At 37.9% G+C, this 22,914-nt stretch overlaps 1 protein-coding gene and 1 pseudogene across 8 annotated transcripts in view; both read left to right on the top strand.

Moving 5' to 3' along the window:
* Positions 1-22,914, top strand: part of DGUOK (deoxyguanosine kinase) — a 43,031-nt gene that overhangs the window by 8,489 nt on the left and 11,628 nt on the right. For 6 of the 8 annotated variants that reach the window (XR_009506397.1, XM_059942401.1, XM_059942400.1 and 3 more), the window contains exons 2-3: positions 2,230-2,342; positions 16,065-16,252. Coding sequence is in view for 7 of the 8 variants with exons in the window: in XM_059942401.1 (XP_059798384.1) it covers positions 2,230-2,342; positions 16,065-16,252 (301 nt within the window). In the remaining variant the exon portion in view is untranslated. Of the gene's footprint in view, positions 1-2,229; positions 2,343-15,315; positions 15,458-16,064; positions 16,253-22,914 lie in introns of those variants that run through there. The other 2 variants (XM_059942403.1, XM_059942402.1) reach the window with 2 other exon arrangements.
* On the top strand, positions 5,656-6,599 carry LOC132376692 (heterogeneous nuclear ribonucleoprotein A1-like; annotated as a pseudogene).

The raw sequence follows: 22,914 nt of genomic DNA, 5'->3' as shown, positions 1-22,914 counted from the left end.
CTAGAGAAACAGAATTACAGTGGCAGTGATGGGGTCTTACCCAGATTGCCAGGCCAAGCACAAAGGAGCTAATCCAACTTAGAGGCATCAGGGTCCTGAAAGCCTTCACACAGGAGGTGTATCTGAGCAGAATCTGAAGATTGAGTAGGAGTTGGCCAGGTGACGAGAAAGCATATGCAAAGTCACATTTGCAGCAGACAGATTAGAGCATGATTAGAGTTGCAAAGAGTTTGGTCCAGTGGGAGCTCAGGATGCCTGAAGGGAAGTGAGGCAGAGAGGTCTATGCAAGGGCCAGATTTTGCTGTGTTTTATAGGCCATGCTAAAGGGTTTGAATTTTGTTGTGAAGGCAATAGGGAGCTGCCAGAGGATTTTAAGCAGTGTTACTTTGTGTTTAGTGTGGCTGCAGTATGAATGATGGATTGAAGAGGGCAAGGCCAGAGTTGGAGAGGCAAGAAATGAAAGCCTGGTCTTGAGCAGGAGGTGGGAATAGAGAGAAAAGGACAGATGTGGAAATTTTAGAAGGCAGGTTCAGAAGCAGTTGGTGGCCACTTGAGGTTTGGCAGAGAAGGAAGAAGTCCTGACTGAGTGGATAGTGCTGTCTTACCCTGAGGTTGGGATATGGGAGAAAGCTCAGTTTGGTGGGGAAGATGATGAGTTCATTTACGGAATATATTGACTTTGAGTTGTTTGTAGGACATCCAAGTGGAAATGTCTGGAGGGCTCCTAGATAGTGAGTCTGGAATTCAGGAAGGTATGGGCTAGATGTTGGTGTAAATGGGAAAAGAGAACTTGAATGTTGTGGTACTAGGTTAATTTCATCTCCAAAATATTTCTCAAAGCAATCACTACTTTCCACCTCTTCTGCTCTCTCCTTGGTTGAAGCTACTATTATCTTCTAACTGGTCTGTCTAATTCTACATCAGTGCAACAGCAGGTGGAGTGGTCTTTTAAAAATGAGATGGTCTTTTAAAAATGACATGGTGGGGTGAGATGTGACAGGGTAAGAGAGTGTCATGGACATATATCCACTACCAAATGTAAAATAGATAGCTAGTGGGAAGCAGCCGCATAGCACAGGGATATCAGCTCGGTGCTTTGTGACCACCTAGAGGGGTGGGATGGGGAGGGTGGGAGGGAGGGAGATGCAAGAGGGAAGAGAAATGGGAACATATTGTATATGTATAACTGATTCACTTTGTTATAAAGCAGAAGCTAACACACCATTGTAAGGCAATTATACTTCAATAAAGATGTTTAAAAATAAATAAAGACCCTCTCTCCAAAAAAAAAAATGACATGGTCATTTCCCTGCTTAAAACCCATCATCACTGATATCCCATTGCCCTTAGAATAGAATTCAAACTTTTTACCATGGTACAGGGCCCCATGTGACCTGGCCCTGGCCTGCCTACCAGCCTCTCCACACTCATTTTGAGCCATTCTTCTCCCTCGTTTGACCACACTGTCACTTCAAGGGCACGGATTCCTCTTCTGTCTTCTTGTGCACCGTTTTTCTCTTTTCCCAACCTTTCCCCCACTCTTGGCCTGACCAGTCCTCGTCTTTCAGGTCTCACCTCAGGTAACACTTTTCAGAGGAACCTTCCTTGATCTCCTGAGCTACATTAGAGCCATCCTGCATTTTTCTTTCCTAGCACTTAATACAATTTGTTATTAGTTACTCATGTGTTTATTTGGTATCTGTCTCTCGTACAAGCTCTGTGAGGGCAAAATCCATCCTGTGTTTTGTTTACCATTGTACCTCCAGTGCCGGACAGTCTGAGCACATAATAGCACTCCCTGAATATTGGTTAGATTTGTTGAATGAATGAGGGTCATTGTCTTCATTTTCTATCTTGAAAAACTTGTAATTTTTATACTGTCACCGAATAAATAGGACTGTGCGATTCAAGCTTTACAACACATGTAGCTGATTTCATCTACTTTTGAGAGTCTATTCCATTTTTAACTGTTATTAAATACTCTTTTCCTCTGAGAGGTTGGGACATTAAAATTACAAATCAAATCTTAAGGGTATTTTTCCTCCCTGTTACCTGCATTCATTATGGTGACTCTGGTTAGTCTGACAGTGGTGTGGCTGCTGAGTTTTGAGATTGGAAAAACTGAGACTTGTTCCCTTGAGTTGGGCATTTGTGACAGAGTTTAGTAGCAGCCTTCTCCTGCAACCCTGATTTGAGATGCATTCCCAATACATGCTGTTTGCATTGCAGCTGTGGGAAAATCCACCTTTGTGAAGTTACTCACGAAAACTTACCCAGAGTGGCACGTAGCTACGGAACCTGTAGCAACATGGCAGACTGTCCAGGCTGCTGGCACCCAAAACGTAAGTTTTCAGTTGTGGTGGGTAGTTGGCAGGCATAGGTGAATAAACTAATTGTAATAATCTAATTTGCTCTGAGTAGGTGAAGTAGTCCAGTTTGAATCTCCTTTTTAAAATATCAACACCTTCATTGCCTAAAGCAGACCATGTACACCAGAGAGGATATGACTTGTTTGAATATGTTTAGTTTTGATTTTCATGGTTTTTACATGTCTATATAAGTGACTGTCTCTGTTCTTTGTGGTTTCCCAAAGCATGTCCAGCCATCCTGGCTTTGAAGATTAATTTTGTCATTCCTGCCTTTAAGTATATTACTGAAACTGACCATAAGGATTAGTAGCTAATTATAATGATTTTAACTTATTGATGAAGTCTTAGAAATTGAAAGGGACTTTAGAGAGCATCTTGTCACATTTTGAGTCAATGCAGAAACAATAGCTAACGTTTATGTACAGTGCATACTATGTACAATGCTATCCCAAGCACTGTACATTCCATGTATGCCTCGTGGCTTAAACCCTAGTGTCAGGTATGTTGCTTTGGGAGAACACCAATCCTCCAGCCGCATCAGTGTGAGTAGGGAAGAACCAATTTGGACGTGAACCCTAGAGGTAGCTGAGGGAGTAGCAGCACCATGCCTCAGTCTCCACAGACTCCTGCAGTCCTGGGAACATTCACTGAGTGCCTCATTCTTGTTTTTACAACCTATTGTTAGAAAGTTCTTGTATGAGCCACTTAGCATACCTGTGACTCTGACTCATTGGTTCAAATTCTGCCTGTTAAGTCTCTTAACTTTTCCACATGGCAACCCTTCATACATTTCTAAGGCAATGATTTGCCTGCTTTTTCTCCCCCTCAAGTCTTCTCTCTTTGAAACCAAATACCATTTTCCTCCAGACTATTTCTCATGCTGAAGTAACTTTGTCTAGGAGGTGTGCTCCAGTTTGTTAGTTTTCCACCTAGATTTTAGTAAGAGTGGTACTCAGAGCTGAACAGGACATTCTGGATGTAGTCTAAATGGTATAGAATATCATAGAACTTGTTCTGGATGCCATTTATGTGTTATTCCAACTTAGGATTGTGTTACCTTTTTTGGCAGACACATAAAATACTTATTGAGGATATTTGTTTTTTAAACTGCCTCCGTATGTGTATATGTATATGTGTGCATGTGTGTGTGTATTTGTGAAATTAACTTTTCCATTTAGAAAATAAATAATCTTTTTCTGAGTATGCCACAGGTCACCTGTTTCAGGGATTTAAAAATATATCCACAAATCGTTTGATACTCTTTCCTTCAAGAAGTGGACCTTAATTCTCCCCTTGAGTGTGACCTGGACTTAGTGACTTGCTTCTAGTAAATACAATGTAGCAGGTTTAACAGTGTGTGACTTTTTATGGTAGGTCATAAAAGACATTGTATCTTCCATCTTGTTCTCTCTTGATCATTTGGCTCTGGTGTTGCCAGCTGCCATATAATGCAGCTTACTTGTCTGTGAAGAGGCCCACGCAGCAAGGAACTGAGTCCTCCTGCCAGCAGCTTTGTGAGTGAGTTTTAGAAACAGATCCTTCAATCCCCAGTCAGGTCTTCAGATGACTGTAGCCTCAGCCAATGTCATGACTGAAATCTCATGGAAAACCTTGAGGCAGAACCACCCAGCTAAGCTGTGTCCCAAATTCCTTTCCAACAGAAATGGATTTAATGAATGTTTTTTGTTTAAACCACTAAATTTTGTCAAAAGTTAGATAACTAATACTCCCATAATCCCATTATCCAGAGGTAAAACAGTTAACATTTTTGTCCTTTTAGATTTCTATCTACAAAGGAGAAAATGTATATATTTACATACACATATAAATGTATAGAACATATATACATTTCCTCTTTTAAAACAAAAATAGTGATTGTCTCTTGCGTGTCACTTGTTTTACAAGGTCTTCTTCCTTTTACCTTTACAAGGTAATGTCATTTTAATGGTTGCTGTATACTGCATAATATGGTATACTGTCATTTAGTTATTCAGTCTTTTATTTTGAATACTTAGTTTTCTAATTTCTCCCTATTATAAACAATGTCACAATGATGAATATTTTTGTAGCTATATCTTTTTTCTTTTTAATAGCTAATTTTGAGGGTAATCTAGAACTGGAATTCTGATGTCCAAAAACAACATGTTTTGTTGAGACTTTTGCTACATTTTAAAAAATTTTCCTTCAGAAAAGTTGTACTATTTTTCTCATATTTTCAGCAACACTGGGTGTTATTTTTTTTTTTCATCCCTTCTGATTTGAGAGGCAAGAAAATGAATGGTGTGTTATTTTATTTTACATTTCTTTGATTACCAGCGAATTGAACAACTTTTTAATGTTTATTGGCCATTTATTAGTATTCTTTAGTGAATTGCCTATTCAAACCTCTTGCTTTTTTTTTTTTTTCCTCTATTGAGATCTTCAGGTTTTTGTAATGGCTTCATAAGAACTCGTATTTTAAATATCTTAGACATCAATTACAGGAAAAAATCTGTAAAAAATACAGACACATGGAGGCTAAACAGTACACTACTTAATAACCAAGAGATCACTGAAGAAATCAAAGAGGAAATTAAAAAATATGTAGAAACAGATGACAATGAAAACACGACGACCCAAAACCTATGGGATGCAGCAAAAGCAGTTCTAAGAGGGAAGTTTATAGCAATACAATCCTACCTTAAGAAACAAGAAACATCTCAAATAAACAACCTAACCTTACACCTAAAGCAATTAGAGAAAGAAGAACAAAAAAACCCCAAAGTTAGTAGAAGGAAAGAAATCATAAAGTTCAGATCAGAAATAAATGAAAAAGAAATGAAGGAAACGATAGCAAAGATCAGTAAAACTAAAAGCTGGTTCTTTGAGAAGGTAAACAAAATTGATAAACCATTAGCCAGACTCATCAAGAAAAAAAGGGAAAAGACTCAAATCAATAGAGTTAGAAAGGAAAAAGGAGGAGTAACAACTGACACTGCAGAAATACAAAGGATCATGAGAGATTACTACAAGCAACTATATGCCAATAAAATGGACAACCTGGAAGAAATGGACAAATTCTTAGAAATGCACAACCTTCCGAGACTGAACCAGGAAGAAATAGAAAATATGAACAGACCAATCACAAGCACTGAAATTGAAACTGTGATTAAAAATCTTCCAACAAACAAAAGCCCAGGACCAGATGGCTTCACAGGCGAATTCTATCAAACATTTAGAGAGCTTTCTGCCCGTGGACGCCGCCAAGTAAGCATCGTTGACGTCTCCCCCCGACTCCACTGCCGTCATGTCTAAGTCAGAGTCACCCAAAGAGCCCAAACAGCTGTGGAAGCTCTTCATCAGAGGTTTGAGCTTTGAAACAACCGATGAGAGTCTGAGGAGCCATTTTGAGCAGTGGGAAACGCTCACAGATTGTGTGGTAATGAGGGATCCAAACACCAAACACTCCACAGCCTTCGGGTTTGTCACGTATGCCACTGTGGAGGAGGTGGATGCGGCCATGAATGCAAGGCCACACAAGGTGGATGGAAGAGTTGTGGAAGCAAAGAGGGCCGTCTCAAGAGAAGATTCTCCAAGACCTGGTGCCCACTTAACCGTGAAAAAGATTTTTGTTGGTGGCATTAAAGAAGACACTGAAGAACATCATCTAAGAGATTATTTTGAACAGTATGGGAAAATTGAAGTGATTGAAATCATGACTGATCGAGGCAGTGGCAAAAAGAGAGGTTTTGCTTTTGTAACCTTTGATGACCATGACTCTGTAGACAAGATTGTCATTCAGAAATACCACACTGTGAATGGCCACAACTGTGAAGTAAGGAAAGCCCTATCTAAGCAAGAGATGGCTAGTGCCTCATCCAGCCAAAGAGGTTGAAGTGGTTCTGGAAACTTTGGTGGTGGTCGTGGAGGTGGTTTTGGTGGGAATGACAGCTTTGGTCGTGGAGGAAACGTCAGTGGTCGAGGTGGCTTTGGTGGCAGCCGTAGTGGTGGTGGATATGGTGGCAGTGGTGATGGCTATAATGGATTTGGTAATGATGGAAGCAATTTTGGAGGTGGTGGAAGCTACAGTGATTTTGACAGTTACAACAATCAATCTTCAAATTTTGGACCCATGAAAGGAGGAAACTTTGGAGGCAGAAGTTCTGGCCCCTATGGTGGTGGAGGCCAATACTTTGCCAAACCCTGAAACCAAGGTGGCTATGGTGGTTCCAGCAGCAGCAGTAGCTGTGGCAGTGGCAGAAGGTTTTGCTTACTGCCAGGAAGCAAAGCTTAGCAGGAGAGGAGAGCCAGAGAAGTGACAGGGAAGCTACAGGTTACAACAGATTTGTGAACTCAGCCAAGCACAGTGGTGGCAGGGCCTAGCTGCTACAAAGAAGACATGTTTTAGACAATACTCATGTGTATGGGCAAAAAAACTCGAGGACTGTATTTGTGACCAATTGTATAACAGGTTATTTTAGTTTCTGTTCTGTGGAAAGTGTAAAGCATTCCAACAAAGGGTTTTAATGTAGATTTTTTTTTTTTTTGCACCCATGCTGTTGATTGCTAAATGTAATAGTCTGATCATGACGCTGAATAAATGTGTCTTTTTAAAAAAAAAAAAAGAAAAAAACATTTAGAGAAGAGCTAACACCTATCCTTCTCAAACTCTTCCAAAATATAGCAGAGGGAGGAACACTTCCAAACTCATTCTACAAGGCCACCATCACCCTGATACCAAAACCAGACAAAGATGTTACAAAGAAAGAAAACTACAGGCCAATATCACTGATGAACATAGATATAAAAATCCTCAACAAAATACTAGCAAACAGAATCCAACAGCACATTAAAAAGATCATACACCATGATCAAGTGGGGTTTACCCCAGGAATGCAAGGATTCTTCAATATATGCAAATCAATCAATGTGATACACCATATTAACAAATTGAAGGAGAAAAACCATATGATCATCTCAATAGATGCAGAGAAAGCTTTTGACAAAATTCAACACCCATTTATGATAAAAACCCTCCAGAAAGTAGGCATAGAGGGAACTTACCTCAACATAATAAAGGCCATATATGACAAACCCACAGCCAACATCATCCTCAATGGTGAAGAACTGAAACCATTTCCACTAAGATCAGGAACAAGACAAGATTGCCCACTCTCACCACTATTATTCAACATAGTTTTGGAAGTTTTAGCCACAGCAATCAGGGAAGAAAAAGAAATAAAAGGAATCCAAATTGGAAAAGAAGAAGTAAAGCTGTCATTGTTTTCAGGAGACATGATACTATACATAGAGAATCCTGAAGATGCTACCAGAAAACTACTAGACCTAATCAATGAATTTGGTAAAGTAGCAGGATACAAAATTAATGCACAGAAATCTCTTGCATTCCTATACACCAATGATGAAAAATCTGAAAGTGAAATTAAGAAAACACTCCCATTTACCATTGCAACAAAAAGAATAAGATATCTAGGAATAAACCTACGTAAGGAGACAAAAGAGCTACATGTAAAAGAATGAAATTAGAACACTCCCTGACACCATGCACAAAAATAAACTCAAAATGGATTAAAGACCTAAATGTAAGGCCACACACTATCAAACTCTTAGAGGAAAACATAGGCAGAACACTCTATGACATAAATCACAGCAAGATCCCTTTTGACCCACCTCCTAGAGAAATGGAAATAAAAACACAAATAAACAAATGGGACCTAATGAAACTTAAAAGCTTTTGCACAGCAAAGGAAACCATAAACAAGACCAAAAGACAACCCTCAGAATGGGAGAAAATATTTGCAAATGAAGCAACTGACAAAAGATTAATCTCCAAAATTTACAAGCAGCTCGTGCAGCTCAATATCAAAAAAACAAACAACCCAATCCAAAAATGGGCAGAAGACCTAAATAGACATTTCTCCAAAGAAGGTATACAGATTGCCAACAAACACATGAAAGAATGCTCAACATCATTAATCATTAGAGAAAGGCAAATCAAAACTACAATGAGGGGACTTCCCTGGTGGTCTAGTGGGTAAGGATGCAAGCTCCCAGTGCAGGGGGCCTGGGTTCGATCCCTGGTCAGGGAACTAGATCCCGCATGCACGCCACAACTAAGACCTGGTGCAGCCTAAATAAATAAATAAATAAAAAAAAAAAAAAAAAAAAAAACTACAATGAGATATCATCTCACACAGGTCAGAATGGCCATCATCAAAAAATCTACAAACAATAAATGCTGGAGAGGGTGTAGAGAAAAGGGAACCCTCTTGCACTGTTGGTGGGAATGTAAATTGATACAGCCACTATGGAGAACATTCTGGAGGTTCCTTAAAAAACTAAAAATAGAACTACCATACGACCCAGCAATCCCACTACAGGGCATATACCCTGAGAAAACCATAATTCAAAAAGAGTCACATACCACGATGTTCATTGCAGCTCTATTTACAATAGCCAGGACATGGAAGCAACCTAAATGTCCATCAACAGATGAATGGATAAAGAAGATGTGGCACATATATACATATACAGTTTTTACTCAGCCATAAAAAGAAACGAAATTGAGTTATTTGTAGTGAGGTGGATGGACCTAGAGTCTGTCATACAGAGTGAAGTAAGTCAGAAAGAAAAACAAATACCATATGCTAACACATATATATGGAATCTAAGAAAAAAAAAAAAGAAGGTCATGAAGAACCTAGGAGCAAGACGGGAATAAAGACGCAGACTTACTAGAGAATGGACTTGAGGATATGGGGAGGGGGAAGGATAAGCTGGGACAAAGTGAGAGAGTGGCATGGACATATATACACTACCAAATGTAAAATAGATAGCTAGTGGGAAGCAGCCGCATAACACAGGGAGATCAGCTCGGTGCTTTGTGACCACCTAGAGGGGTGGGATAGGGAGGGAGGGAGATGCAAGAGGGAAGAGATATGGGGATATATGTATATGTATAACTTTGTTATATAGCAGAAACTAACACACCATTGTAAAGCAATTATCCTCCAGTATAGATGTTAAAAAAAATATCTTAACTCTGTCATATATTGTCGATACTCTCCCCAGTTTGTCATTTTTCCTTTCCTTTTCTGTATGATGTATTTTGCAATATAATACTTTTAAGTTTTTATGTGGTCAAATCTATTGTTTTCTTCATAGTTACTGCCTTTGATGTGAAAGTTTAAAAAGACCTCTTACAGCCCAAGATTATAAAAACAGGCACTTGTTTTTCTTTCTCTTGCTTTTAAGATTTTATTCTTTGTGTGACTTTAAAAGTTACAGGAGTCTGATTTTCCCCAAGTTGTTATCTGAATTCCCGGTAATAGTCTTGTTTAGTTTATTCCTGAGTGGTTATATATTTTGTTGTTATTGTGACTGGGATCTGTTTTCCCATCATCTTTTTCAAACTGGTTATTGCTGTTTGAAAGAAAAGCAGTTGGTTGTTGTTATGTCTTGTGTGACTTAATTCTCACATTAATTTTTTTTTTGCTTTATTTGCTTGAGGTTTTAGAAAATAATAGTTTTCTCTAAATACAAATCATTTGTAAGAGTTTTCCAGTATCCAAACCTCATTTCTGTTTTCTTTTGTTGGATAGAAGTTCCAGAACAATATTGAATAATAGCAGTGATGGTAGTCACTTTTATCTTTTCTGTCTTTAGTGAAAGTACCTCTAATGTATCATTGTTAAGTTCTGTGCTTGTCATTCATTTCAATAGACCATGTGGAGGAGGTACTTCTATTACTAGGATATTAACTGTTTTTATCAGTAACAGATGTTGAGTTTTCATCAAAAGCCTTTTTTAGCATCTAGTGAGATAACCATGGGATTTTTCTTTCTTTCTTCCTTTTTAATCTCTTAGTTTTAGTCATAGATTGGATAATGATGTCATCCTCACATTCCTAGAATAAACCCTTTTGGTCATGGTGTACTGTTGCAGTAATTTGCTAATATGTTTGGAATTTTGCATGTATTAATAAATTTAATTGGTAGTCTATTTGTGTGTACAGTTTTTGACAGGTTTTACCATCAGGGTTATGAAAATGAATTGGAAGCTTTGTATCATTTTTAGCATAGAACTTATCTATTCCTTGAAGGTATGATAGAAATCAGTTTTAAAATTACATGGATTCAGTGCTGTTTGGGGGGAATAGTTATTAGACAACTGTTTCTTCCTCAGTTATTATTCAGGGTTTTTAATCAGTTTTGATAATTTTGTTTTCTAGAAAATTGCCCTTTTATTGAGATTTTCAAATTTAATAATGTAAAATTAGTACTTGTATTCTTTTATACTTTAAATTCTTCTGTATCAAGAGTTTTTGTGTCTTTTGTCTGATGTTGCTTATCTGTGTGAATATTTTGGGAGGAATAGGTTTGATAGATGATTGTCTGTTTATTTGTCCTTTTTTAAAAGACCCAATTAATGGATTTTAATTTTTAATTCTATTGGGGCTTGCATTCTAATTCATTGATTTTTGCTTTTAAATTTATTTATTTCTCAGAATTTCTTTGCATTTTTAAAGCTCTTTAGTGTGAATGTTTAATTTGTGTATTTTTCCCTTTTTTCTGCCTTAATAATAAAAGCATTTGCAACAGGAAATTTTTTTCATGGGATAAGCTTTGGCCCTGTCTTCTAGATTTCGACATATGAGAATTCAGCTGAAATTTCTAAAGAGTTTGTAATTGTAGTTTTAATTTATTTTTTGCCTAAGATTTATTTTTAGTGTTTTATGTATTCTGAGTAGATTTTGTATGTTTATTATTTTGTTAATTCTAAGTTTATTTTGTTATGATCAATGTGGCTTATACAGTTTCTCATTGAGGAAACTTACTGAGATTTTCTTCATTGACTATGTATGATCAATTTTGATAAGTGTGCCATGGACTTTTAAGAAGAATATGTATTATCTGTAAGGTATATGTAGTTTGATGTGACATATTTTATAAATTCCAAGATGTCATTGATTATAAGACATTATCAATTTAGTGACACTTCTAAGGAATAATTAAAATGTCTGTTATATTTAGTAAGCATTATAAGATGTATCCCAGTTTCAGATATGTGAAAAAAAATAATGATTAAGAGTCTTATCCTCCAAGTTCTTATTTTGAGAGTCTACTGTTTTTATTAAATTCTGAGAGAAGTGTAGTAAAGTTTTGTGCTTTTATTGTGTTTTGTCTATTTCTCCTTGTATTTTTAATTGACTTTATATTTTTGTATTTCAGTGCTTTATTATTCCATGTAAAAAGGTTCATGACTTTTGTGTGGAGTCTTTATTGCTTTAGTAGTCTTGTAGCATTTAATGCTTTTTTAAAAATTTAATTTAATTAATTTATTTGGCATGCGGGCTCTTGTTGGCGGCATGCGGAATCTAGTTCCATGACCAGGGATCGAACCTGGGCCCCCTGCATTGGGAACGTGGAGTCTTAACCACTGGACCACCAGGGAAGTCCCAGTGCTTTTTTTTTCTTAATACAGCTTTGCCTCATCTGCGTTCGTTTTATTTGCATCTACCTGGTGGATTTTGCCGCCCCTCTACTTTCAGCTAATGTATGTCATCTTGTTTTAGGCGTTTCACTTATGAACAGGATTTTTAGCTTTTACCCAATCTTAGGGTTTGCCGTTCCTGGGAATTTTTCTCATTTATCATGATTATGTTTAATTTATTCCTGCCACTTTATTTTGTGCTTTCATCTCTTTTTTTTCCTTTTTGCTGTATTTGAATATTTCTTTCATTTTTCTCCCCTTCATTCATATGGAAATTTTACTATTTTTACTCCACTAGTGGAAACGTTTAAATTAAAAATATACATGTTTAAGACTCACAGATATAGAAAACAAACTTGTGGTTACCAAAGGAGAGAGGGAAGGGGGAGGAACAAATTAGGGATGTAGGATTAACAGGTATAAACTACCATGTATAAAATAGATGAGGCAACAAGGGTATACTGTACAGCACAGAGAATTATAGCCATTATCTTGTAATAAACTATAATGGAGTATAATCTGCAAAAATACAGAATCACTATGCTGTACACCTGAAACTAATATAATATTGTAAAACAACTATACTTCAATAAAATATATATATATAAATGTTTAAACCTATTTATCAATGTTAATGGGGTCTCTATGAAAGAAAAAAATAAATTTTACTACTTTTTTTATTACTTTCTTCTCCAGACTCCATCCCCCAGGTATAGAAATCTATAATTTTATAGATCCAGAATGTTTTTACATAGTGAAATTTCTCTCTGTCTCTCTCTCTTTTTTTTTTATTTTCTGGCCACACCACAACGCTTGTGGGATCTTAGTTTCCCGACCAGGGATTGAACCTGGGTCCCAGCAGTGAAAGTACCAAGTCCTAACCACTGGACCACCAGGAAATTCCCTGAAATTTCTCTTTTAACTATAGAAATTGGCAGTAAACTTCTTAACCACATTAATAATAATTACTTTATACTTAACTGTTCTACTGGTCATTCACTGACCACTGTCTTCTTATTACTTCTTCCCATTTCTTAATTCTTTATTTTGATTCATTTTTCAATTGGTTGAAATATATTTTAGAGGATTTTTTTTTTTTTTCAGAATGTGGTTGGTATAATTTCTGAGTGATTGCTTGTCTTAAAATGTCTTTAGTTTCTGTTGTAGGGAAGTGTTATATGGTTCTGATCTTTTTTTTTTTTTTTAATAAGTAACTAATGTTTTCCCCCCTCCTTAGGTTTTTGTTTTGTTTTGCTTTCATGAATTATTGACATCTTGCTCAGATAGGTCTGGGTGTGTGTGTGTGTGTGTGTGTGTGTGTGTGTGTGTGTGAAAGCTGTATATGTAAATCTACATTAAATCCTTTCTGGTACTTAGTGAATTTCTCTGGTGGAAAGTCTCACATCTTCAGAGATTTTCTTTAATTTTTTTCTTTGATTTTGGCTTCTTTTTCATCTGATCAGTTCCCCCTGACTATAACTCCTAGTTGTAGCATGGTTTTAAACTTCCTTTCTGTTCTAAAATACCTAGAGATATGTCATGTTTCTACTAGACAGTGATTCTCAGTGATGGTGAAATTTGATGAGAAGGAGACCTTATGAGTAGTGGTCTTCCTCTGCTGATCTCTTTTTTTTACTGGGGGTGGCATTTCACCATTCTATATTGGACTCTTATCTCATGAGAAGGAAAATCGTTTGCTTTGGTTAGGTAGCTTTGTCTGAGGTATGGGTACTGTGAAGTTGCACATCATTTTAGCCTTTGTTTGAAAAGTTGTTTGATACAAAATTGTATTCACTGCTGTCAGGTAGGACACAAGTGACATTACATCTTGATGTACCTTTCCAGAGAAACGAAAGAAAAAACAAAAAATAACCTACCACTATATAACAATGTATATTGGATCTCCTAAACTGTATTTCTTTTTATTTCTTTCATAATTTTCTGCTTCTTTTCTCTTAGTTTAGGGAAAATTTCTTGAGTTGATATTCTGTATGATATTCACTAATTAGGTTTACTGCAGTTTACAGTCTGCTCGTTACTATCGTCATTGGGAGTTTTGTTTTGGCAATTGCATTTTTCTCCTCTAAGAATGTTCTTTTCATATTGCTCCGTTTTGTTTGTTCTTTTTCTGGCCACGCCACGCTGCATGTGGGATCTTAGTTCCCCCACCAGGGATCAAACCCATGCCCCCTGCAGTGGAAGCGCAGAGTCTTAACCACTGGACTGCCAGGGAAGTCCGTTGTTCCTTTTTAATGATAGCCTGTTCTTATCAATGTGGCAGTCTCGAGTCCCATTGAGATTTTTTTGTTTTCTCCTGTTTGTGGCAATAGCTCTGTCTCCTGAGAGGCTGCTTGTCCTGAACACATGGATGGGTCCACTCCTTCTGAATTGCTGGATATTTTTATATCCAATGATTGTCCCTCTGTTGTTTATATGTTTGAAGGGATATTTGCATACGTTCTGTAGCTGAGATAGGTTCTTCAGAAATTGTGTAGGCCTCTGTACAGTTTTTTATTCTGGAACAGGCTCCCTTTGGTAACCCAAAGCCTGCCGGTAGAATCCCCCACCCAATCAACCTAGTGCATCTGCCATCACAGTGCCCTACTCCACTCAGCAGGCTTGCTTGCAGTCTCAGAACTATGCTGTAACCATGGGCTCCCTACAGTCTCTGGTGACACCACCAGAGACTCGAGTAGATTCAAATTTGTCCTCCTGCTTCAACCTCCAGCTCTCAGCCAGGGGCCATTTGTGAGGCTGGTTTGTGTTTGTAGGTTGCAGGATTGAAAGGAGGGAAGTTGTTTTGTAATCCACTCTGCTCTACACACATACTCTGCTGAAGCCTTCCAAAGCATAGGACCCCTCTTTGGAATCCAGGGGTGATATTTAGCCAAACTGGACCACTTGTGGTTGTCTAACCTTTCCCCCGACCCCGTGTGTTTTTGTCTCTACCTGAAATACTTTCTTCTTAATCCCCATTTCCATCTGTGGAGATTCCATGTATCATTTACTTCCCAGCTTAATGCCACTTTTTTCCAGAAACTTTCTCAGATTCCCTCCACCATACCGTGATCACCCCTTTGTTGTATGTTCTGCTTTATAGTCTAGCTCTCCATATCTTTGTCACCCCCTTTCCGTATGCATTATGAGCTACTTGAGTTTGGGAACCATGTCTTGCTCGCCTTTATATGGAGAAGTATTAGAATGAAGAAGTTAGAGGAAGCCAGGTTTGAGTCCCCATTCTACACTTACCATGAAACTTTGGACAAGTAAGTTCCTTAACCTTTCTGAGTGGATGTTCTCCTCGAGAAAATGGGCATAACAGTAGTACCTACCTCATGATGCTGTTTTGAAGATTAAATGAGATAACATAGCACAGTGAACATTGAGATAAATCTTAGTTTTGTTTTCTGGACCCCTTACAGCACCTAGCTCACGTAGCATCTTATCCACACAGGCCTTCAGTTCATCGTGACTGAATGAACGCAGATCAGAGTGCTTTTCACAAAACTCACTTTTGCATTGAGTCAGTGGCAGAGCCCAGGAAAGAATCCAGGGTTCCTGAGTATCTTACACACGTTCCCACCTGCACATGCTGAGTAAGTGGGTCTTCACATGCCTTTCATAGAGTGTCTAGAATCGAGGAAGAGGGTTTTGTTTGTTCATTTGTTTGTTTAACAAACTGTAGCCTTGCTATAAGAGAGAGAGAACTCGGTTTGGTTGGTTGGATTTTCAAATAATCAGTTACTTTCTTGTCTGGGTTGAAGTTTTAGAAAGAAATAGCCACAAATGGAAGCTCAAAAGAGAAGCAACATAGTGTTACAGTGGAAATATCTGATTCCAGGTAGAGTTTCAGATGGTTGTTGATTGTTAAGTCCTCCTCCAACACGCTCCACAAACCCACCAATCAGCGACTGTGCTAATTCTATGGGTGGTTCTTCCTCTGCTGTTCTTTGATATGCTGAAGGTGGCATGTCATCTCCCTCTGTCAGATTCTTGTCTAGTAAGGCAGGAAAATCTCTTCCTTGATTATGTAGCTTTGACTAAGCTGAGGGATGTGATTATATCTTTTTAGTGGAAGGAAACTTTTGTAATTGTGTCTCTCATTGATTATTACACTTGTTGGGGGGTGGGTAGGAGGGTGGTAAACACTGCGAAGTAAATATGCCTTCTAGGAAATTCTCCTCTTTCATAATTTACCTCTAGGCCTGCACTGCCCCCAGTCTCGGAAACTTGCTGGATATGATGTACCAGGAGCCAGCACGATGGTGCTACACATTCCAGACATTTTCTTTTATGAGCCGCCTGAAAGTACAGTTGGAGCCCTTCCCTGAGAAACTCTTAGAGGCCAAGAAGGCAGTACAGATCTTTGAGAGGTCTGTATACAGCGACAGGTAAGACCCTGAGCCCTCCACCAGTCACAAGCTCTGTGCTTAGCGCTGCATGTTTTCTCCTCTTGCTCAGACTCTGCACTGCTCTTGTCATTGAAAATTATACTTGAAAAAATTGTCTTTTTAAAGACAACACTATACAGATTTGTTCAGACTTATAATTTCACAGTTACCATATATGTCAAGAAAGGAGATTGTGTTTTTCATAATCTGAATGCATTTAATTTCTCACATTGGCACTGATTATGTTTCCTTATTCTTTTCTAGCATAGAAGCAGGCGGGTAGCTACCTAGTATAACCATTACATTGCTAGAAGGCACAGAATAGACACTTAAGTAGCAGCATATGTTCTAGCAAACCAAATGAATCAGTGGTTGGTTATCACCTGGAAGAAAAAAGCAGTCGGAATTAAAATGTGTTCCTAAAATGATAGGAGAACTAAATTTATCCTTTTTTTTTTATTCTTCAAGAAAGGATTTCTGAGTAGAAATAGCAGATTTGTAAAATTGGCTTCTGTCTTGGATTTAACCTTTTTTGACCCTTTGTTGTGTGGCAGGGCTTATTGTTGGCCAGAGTCTGTAAGAGACATCCAATCTCTTACAGGTCAGGGGAAGAGCATCGTCCTGACCACCTGAGGGAGTGAGATGGGGAGTCACTTTTAATGAAAGCTAGCAGATAGCTTGGGAATTCAGCCCATCTGTTCTAGAGGAGCTAGTCCATCTATGCTCTGGAATTCCTGGTTCTGCCACAAAACCAGCCTGTGACTTGTGTATAAGCCATTTGAAGATGAATTGAGGGTGCCTTAATCTGGACATCACTGAGGGTTTTTTATCTGAAGGCTGTGAGTGACCTCTGTCAGTGTGAAATGGTGGCTTAAAGCATGATGGTCTATCTTAAGCCCCTTGAGTTATCAAAATGCAAAATGTTGCACTTTTATTGTCCATTCACTTCTGAAGATACTAGATTGGTTACCCATTTAATTCCATAGAAAAACTAGCTCTGCTCCTTAGTGCTCCCATAAAGCCTCCTGGAGGGAAAAAAATAAGGATACATTTGTAAATGTATTGTGATTTTTTTTTTTTAAACATTACTTAAAAATCATTCAAGATATGTAAAACAAATCCTATAGACTAGGCATTCCTTCTCTGTGGACCCCAGGAGAGAGCCTACTCTTTATAAAAGCAAAATATGTGAATTATAAATGGTTGGGCTATAGATTTTAGTTCTTTTTCAACTGTTGGATATACTACTACCTGTTTTCCTTTCCCCTCTCCCAAGCCATGCCTCTTGAATTAGGAAGATGAATTACATATTACTACCTGCTTGGAAACATATTCACCATCTTTTTTTTTTTGGCCTCGCTGTGCAGCATGTGGGATCTTAATTCCCTGACCAGGGATCAAACCCGTGTCCCCTGCAGTGGAAGCTCCGAGTCTTAACCACTTGACCGCCAGGGAAGTCCCAACCATCAGTCTTTTGATTTCCGCCCTTTAGTGAGATAGACATGGGAGAGACCCCTTAGAAATAGAAATACTTTGTTTAGAAGGTACAAGATCTTGCGACTTCCACTCCTTTAAGCATTTATTCATTTATTCGTTTGCTCAGCACAGATTTGTGGAATGCCGCCTGTGTTTAGGCCCTGGACAGCAGCAGTAAGCAGAGCAGACCCAGTCCCTGCCTTCACGGTGACCTTAGTCTAACAGGGAACTCTGAGACTGCACGTGTGCTCCTGTGTGTTATATGTGTTCCAAAGGAGGAACGTGGCTTGTTTGGGAGAGTGGATGACGGGGAGGGAGAAGTCTAAATCTCTGCTGTTTGAGTCGAAGGAAAGAGCGAGCGTGTGGTTTTCGAGCAGAGACCTTTACGCCTGGGTCCGTGAGCTGCTGCTTCCCTGCGGCCCCTGCATTCGGCCTCCAGGGGTCCCTCCCCTCAGCACTCAGCACCACGGCCTCTTAGGCCCTCTTGCCCCTTCACCACCAGCTTTGGAGAAATAAAGAAGTGCTCCTCTTCAAAAAAAGGCGAGGGCCCTTTTATAGGACTTATTAACAGATATTTACTTTCTCTTTATAAGATCTTAATTTCCATGTTACCTGTGAAGAAGCTGAAAACATTTTTCAGATACTGAATTAGAAATTCGCCTCTTTTCTTTGTTGCCTTCAGCTAGGCTGTAGCTAAGCCATTCCAGACTGGAAGAGTTGACTTCTGGAGCTCCCAGATTAGTGCCTTCATAGCCTAACGATGAAGTAGTTACAGTGACAGCTAAGGTGTCTCGAGTACTATGTGCCAGTCGCTCTTGTAAGCACCTTGTAAGTATTATGTACAGTCCTCACAACTCTATGAGTTAGGTTCAACTGTTATCTTTGTACAGAGGAAGAAGCAGGCTGAGAGTTTGATGTCTTGCCCCTGGTGACACAGCTAGTGAATTTTGAAGCCAGGCCGGACGCGGGAGTGTGACTCTGCAAGCCATTCTCTTATTGCAACACTCGCAGCCTTGCGGTGTATACTTCCCTGAGCCATTCATAGATAAGGATTCTGAATTTCGTTTTCCGAGAAGTAGCCAGTTGCTGAGCGTTGCCTTAGAAACTGGAGTTCATTGTTCAGGATGTAAAATTGTGTTTTGTATCAAGATGCCTGAGGTTTGAAAGCAGAACTGACCTTCCTGAAATGATGGTTTCTAGTTAACTCTTATTTCCTATTCACCAGATGCTCCTTTAGTTATGGAAGTAAGCAAGGGGCAAAACTAGTTTGATTTTTAGATTTAGCTTTCTTGTATCTGGATTAGAAGCTCAGAAGCAGAGGAAGCAAGAGCTTATATGTGCTTGCTTTGGAGGAGAGTCTGCTTTCTTGGTAATACTGCAGTTAGTAGGAAGTGCATTTACTGCTCCATAGGTGACACCACTTAAATACAGTTCCTGCTCTACTTCTCAAGTAGACAAAAGGATGGCTTAGTAGCCTGGAGACTCAGAAGGCTTGAGTCTTTTTTTTTTTTTTTTTTTTTTTTTTTTTTTTTACCTAACCTTTTTTATCTTTATTGAGAAGGTTAATAGCACAGTCATGTCTTTTTTTTTTTTTTTTTTTTTTATTTATTTATTTTTAAACATCTTTATTAGAGTATAATTGCTTTACGATGGTGTGTCAGTTTCTGCTTTATAACAAAGTGAATCAGTTCTACATATACATATGTCCCCATATCTCTTCCCTCTTGCATCTCCCTCCCTCCCACCCTCCATATCCCACCCCTCTAGGTGGTCACAAAGCACTGAGCTGATCTCTCTGTGCTATGCGGCTGCTTCCCACTAGCTATCTATTTTATGTTTGGTAGTGTATATATGTCCATGCCACTCTCTCACTTTGTCCCAGCTTACCCTTCCCCCTCCCAGTATCCTCAAGTCCATTATCTAGTAGGTCTGCATCTTTATTCCTGTCTTGCCCGTAGGTTCTTCTGACCATTTTCTTTTCTTTTCTTTTATATTTAAGTCCTTGATCCATTTTGAGTTAATTTTATTATGTAAGTTGTGAGACTTATTTCAAGTTTCATTATTTTTGCTTAAGTATGTCCCATTATTACAGCGCCATTTGTTGAAAAGGCTATCTTTCTTTTTTTTTTTTTTTTTTTTTTTTTTTCACACACACACACACACTGTATTTTATTTTTACAAGAGATAAATCGACTGACACCAAGCATTGTACATGGATGACCACAACAAAAGCAACAATGATTGCAATTACCAAACATGAAACACACTCATACTATGTCATAGTATTGACATTCAGTCCAGTAATCCTCCACTGTAACAGCTCCTTTACTTTGCAGTGAAAATTGATTTGTATATTCTTTGCCTCTGAGTCCTTGTGGAATTTTTTTTTTTTTAATTCAGACAGAAAGTCACAAAAATTATACTCATCCTCATCAGTTCACTCAGTCCCATGTAATTAATTTTTTTTTTTCATCTTGATCTTTTGTTAGCACTTTTATGAGTTCATCAGTTTTTCATTAGAGTTCTGAAAATGCTTATTCATTCAGTTCAGCAGTACAGTCCGTTACCAGAAACCTGTACTTGTCAGAGTCTTTTCCATGTATTTCTTGAAGATGAAACCCTTTTATAGGAACATATTTGCAAAATCATCAGAGTACACCCAGAACTGTCTGTAAATGACAAAAGACTTAAAAATGACCACGGTTAAAGATTTGATGACAGTTCATAATAATGCAGTTGACAAGAAAATTAGTTATTTCTGAGATATACATTTTAAAGTAATAACTAGGATTATTACTTATAACATTATACCAGAACATATAAGATTTTTAGAAATTTCATGTAATGTCTGAAACATTTATATTAACATATTTCCATACATATTTCCATACAAGTACAAATATAAGATTTTTAGAAATTTCATGTAATGTCTGAAACATTTATATTAACATATTTCCATACATATTTCCATACAAATACAAATATGATTTTTAGAAATTTCATGTAATGTCTGAAACATTTATATTAACATATTTCCATACATATTTCCATACAAATACAAATATAAGATTTTTAGAAATTTCATGTAATGTCTGAAACATTTATATTAACATGTTTCCATACAAATAACCCAATGAAAGTTTAGTATTAGTTGTTTTGTTTGTTTTTTTATACTGCAGGTTCTTATTAGGCATCAGTTTTATACACATCAGTGTATACATGTCAATCCCAATCGCCCAATTCAGCACACCACCATCCCCACCCCACCGCAGTTTTCCCCCCTTGGTGTCCATATGTCCATTCTCTACATCTGTGTCTCAACTTCTGCCCTGCAAACTGGCTCATCTGTACCATTTTTCTAGGTTCCGCATACATGCATTAATATACGATATTTGTTTTTCTCTTTCTGACTTACTTCACTCTGTATGACAGTCTCTAGATCCATCCACGTCTCAACAAATGACTCAATTTCGTTCCTTTTTATGGCTGAGTAATATTCCATTGTATATATGTACCACATCTTCTTTATCCATTCGTCTGTTGATGGGCATTTAGGTTGCTTCCATGACCTGGCTATTGTAAATAGTGCTGCAATGAACATTCGGGTGCATGTGTCTTTTTGAATTACGGTTTTCTCTGGGTATATGCCCAGTAGTGGGATTGCTGGGTCATATGGTAATTCTATTTTTAGTTTTTTAAGGAACCTCCATATTGTTCTCCATAGTGGCTGTATCAATTTACATTCCCACCAACAGTGCAAGAGGGTTCCCTTTTCACCACACCCTCTCCAGCATTTGTTGTTTGTAGATTTTCTGATGATGCCCATTCTAACAGGAGTGAGGTGATACCTCATTGTAGTTTTGATTTGCATTTCTCTAATAATTAGTGATGTTGAGCATCTTTTCATGTGCTTCGTGGCCATCTGTATGTCTTCTTTGGAGAAATGTCTATTTAGGTCTTCTGCCCATTTTTGGATTGGGGTGTTTGTTTCTTTGATATTGAGCTGAATGAGCTGTTTATATATTTTGGAGATTAATCCTTTGTCCGTTGATTCATTTGCAAATATTTTCTCCCATTCTGAGGGTTGTCTTTTCGTCTTGTTTATGGTTTCCTTTGCTGTGCAAAAGCTTTGAAGTTTCATTAGGTCCCATTTGTTTATTTTTGTTTTTATTTCCATTACTCTAGGAGGTGGATCAAAAAAGATCTTGCTGTGATTTATGTCAAAGAGTGTTCTTCCTATGTTTTCCTCTAAGAGTTTTATAGTGTCCAGTCTTATATTTAGGTCTCTAATCCATTTTGAGTTTATTTTTGTGTATGGTGTTAGGGAGTATTCTAATTTCATTCTTTTACATGTAGCTGTCCAGTTTTCCCAGCACCACTTATTGAAGAGACTGTCTTTTCTCCATTGTATATCTTTGCCTCCTTTGTCATAGATTAGTTGACCATAGGTGCGTGGGTTAATCTCTGGGCTTTCTATCTTGTTCCATTGATCTATGTTTCTGTTTTTGTGCCAGTACCATATTGTCTTGATTACTGTAGCTTTGTAGTATAGTCTGAAGTCAGGGAGTCTGATTCCTCCAGCTCCATTTTTTTGCCTCAAGACTGCTTTGCCTATTCGGGGTCTTTTGTGTCTCCATACAAATTTTAAGATGATTTGTTCTAGCTCCGTAAAAAATGCCATTGGTAATTTGATAGGGATTGCATTGAATCTGTAGATTGCTTTGGGTAGTATACTCATTTTCACAATGTTGATTCTTCCAATCCAAGAACATGGTATAGTGTCCAGTCTTATATTTAGGTCTCTAATCCATTTTGAGTTTATTTTTGTGTATGGTGTTAGGGAGTATTCTAATTTCATTCTTTTACATGTAGCTGTCCAGTTTTCCCAGCACCACTTATTGAAGAGACTGTCTTTTCTCCATTGTATATCTTTGCCTCCTTTGTCATAGATTAGTTGACCATAGGTGCATGGGTTAATCTCTGGGCTTTCTATCTTGTTCCATTGATCTATGTTTCTGTTTTTGTGCCAGTACCATATTGTCTTGATTACTGTAGCTTTGTAGTATAGTCTGAAGTCAGGGAGTCTGATTCCTCCAGCTCCATTTTTTTGCCTCAAGACTGCTTTGCCTATTCGGGGTCTTTTGTGTCTCCATACAAATTTTAAGATGATTTGTTCTAGCTCCGTA

This window comes from Balaenoptera ricei, chromosome 13, assembly GCF_028023285.1.
Source record: "Balaenoptera ricei isolate mBalRic1 chromosome 13, mBalRic1.hap2, whole genome shotgun sequence".
NCBI classification, from domain to species: domain Eukaryota; kingdom Metazoa; phylum Chordata; class Mammalia; order Artiodactyla; family Balaenopteridae; genus Balaenoptera; species Balaenoptera ricei.
Note: the sequence above shows the minus strand (reverse complement) of the source record. Positions and strands in the feature narration are given on the sequence as shown.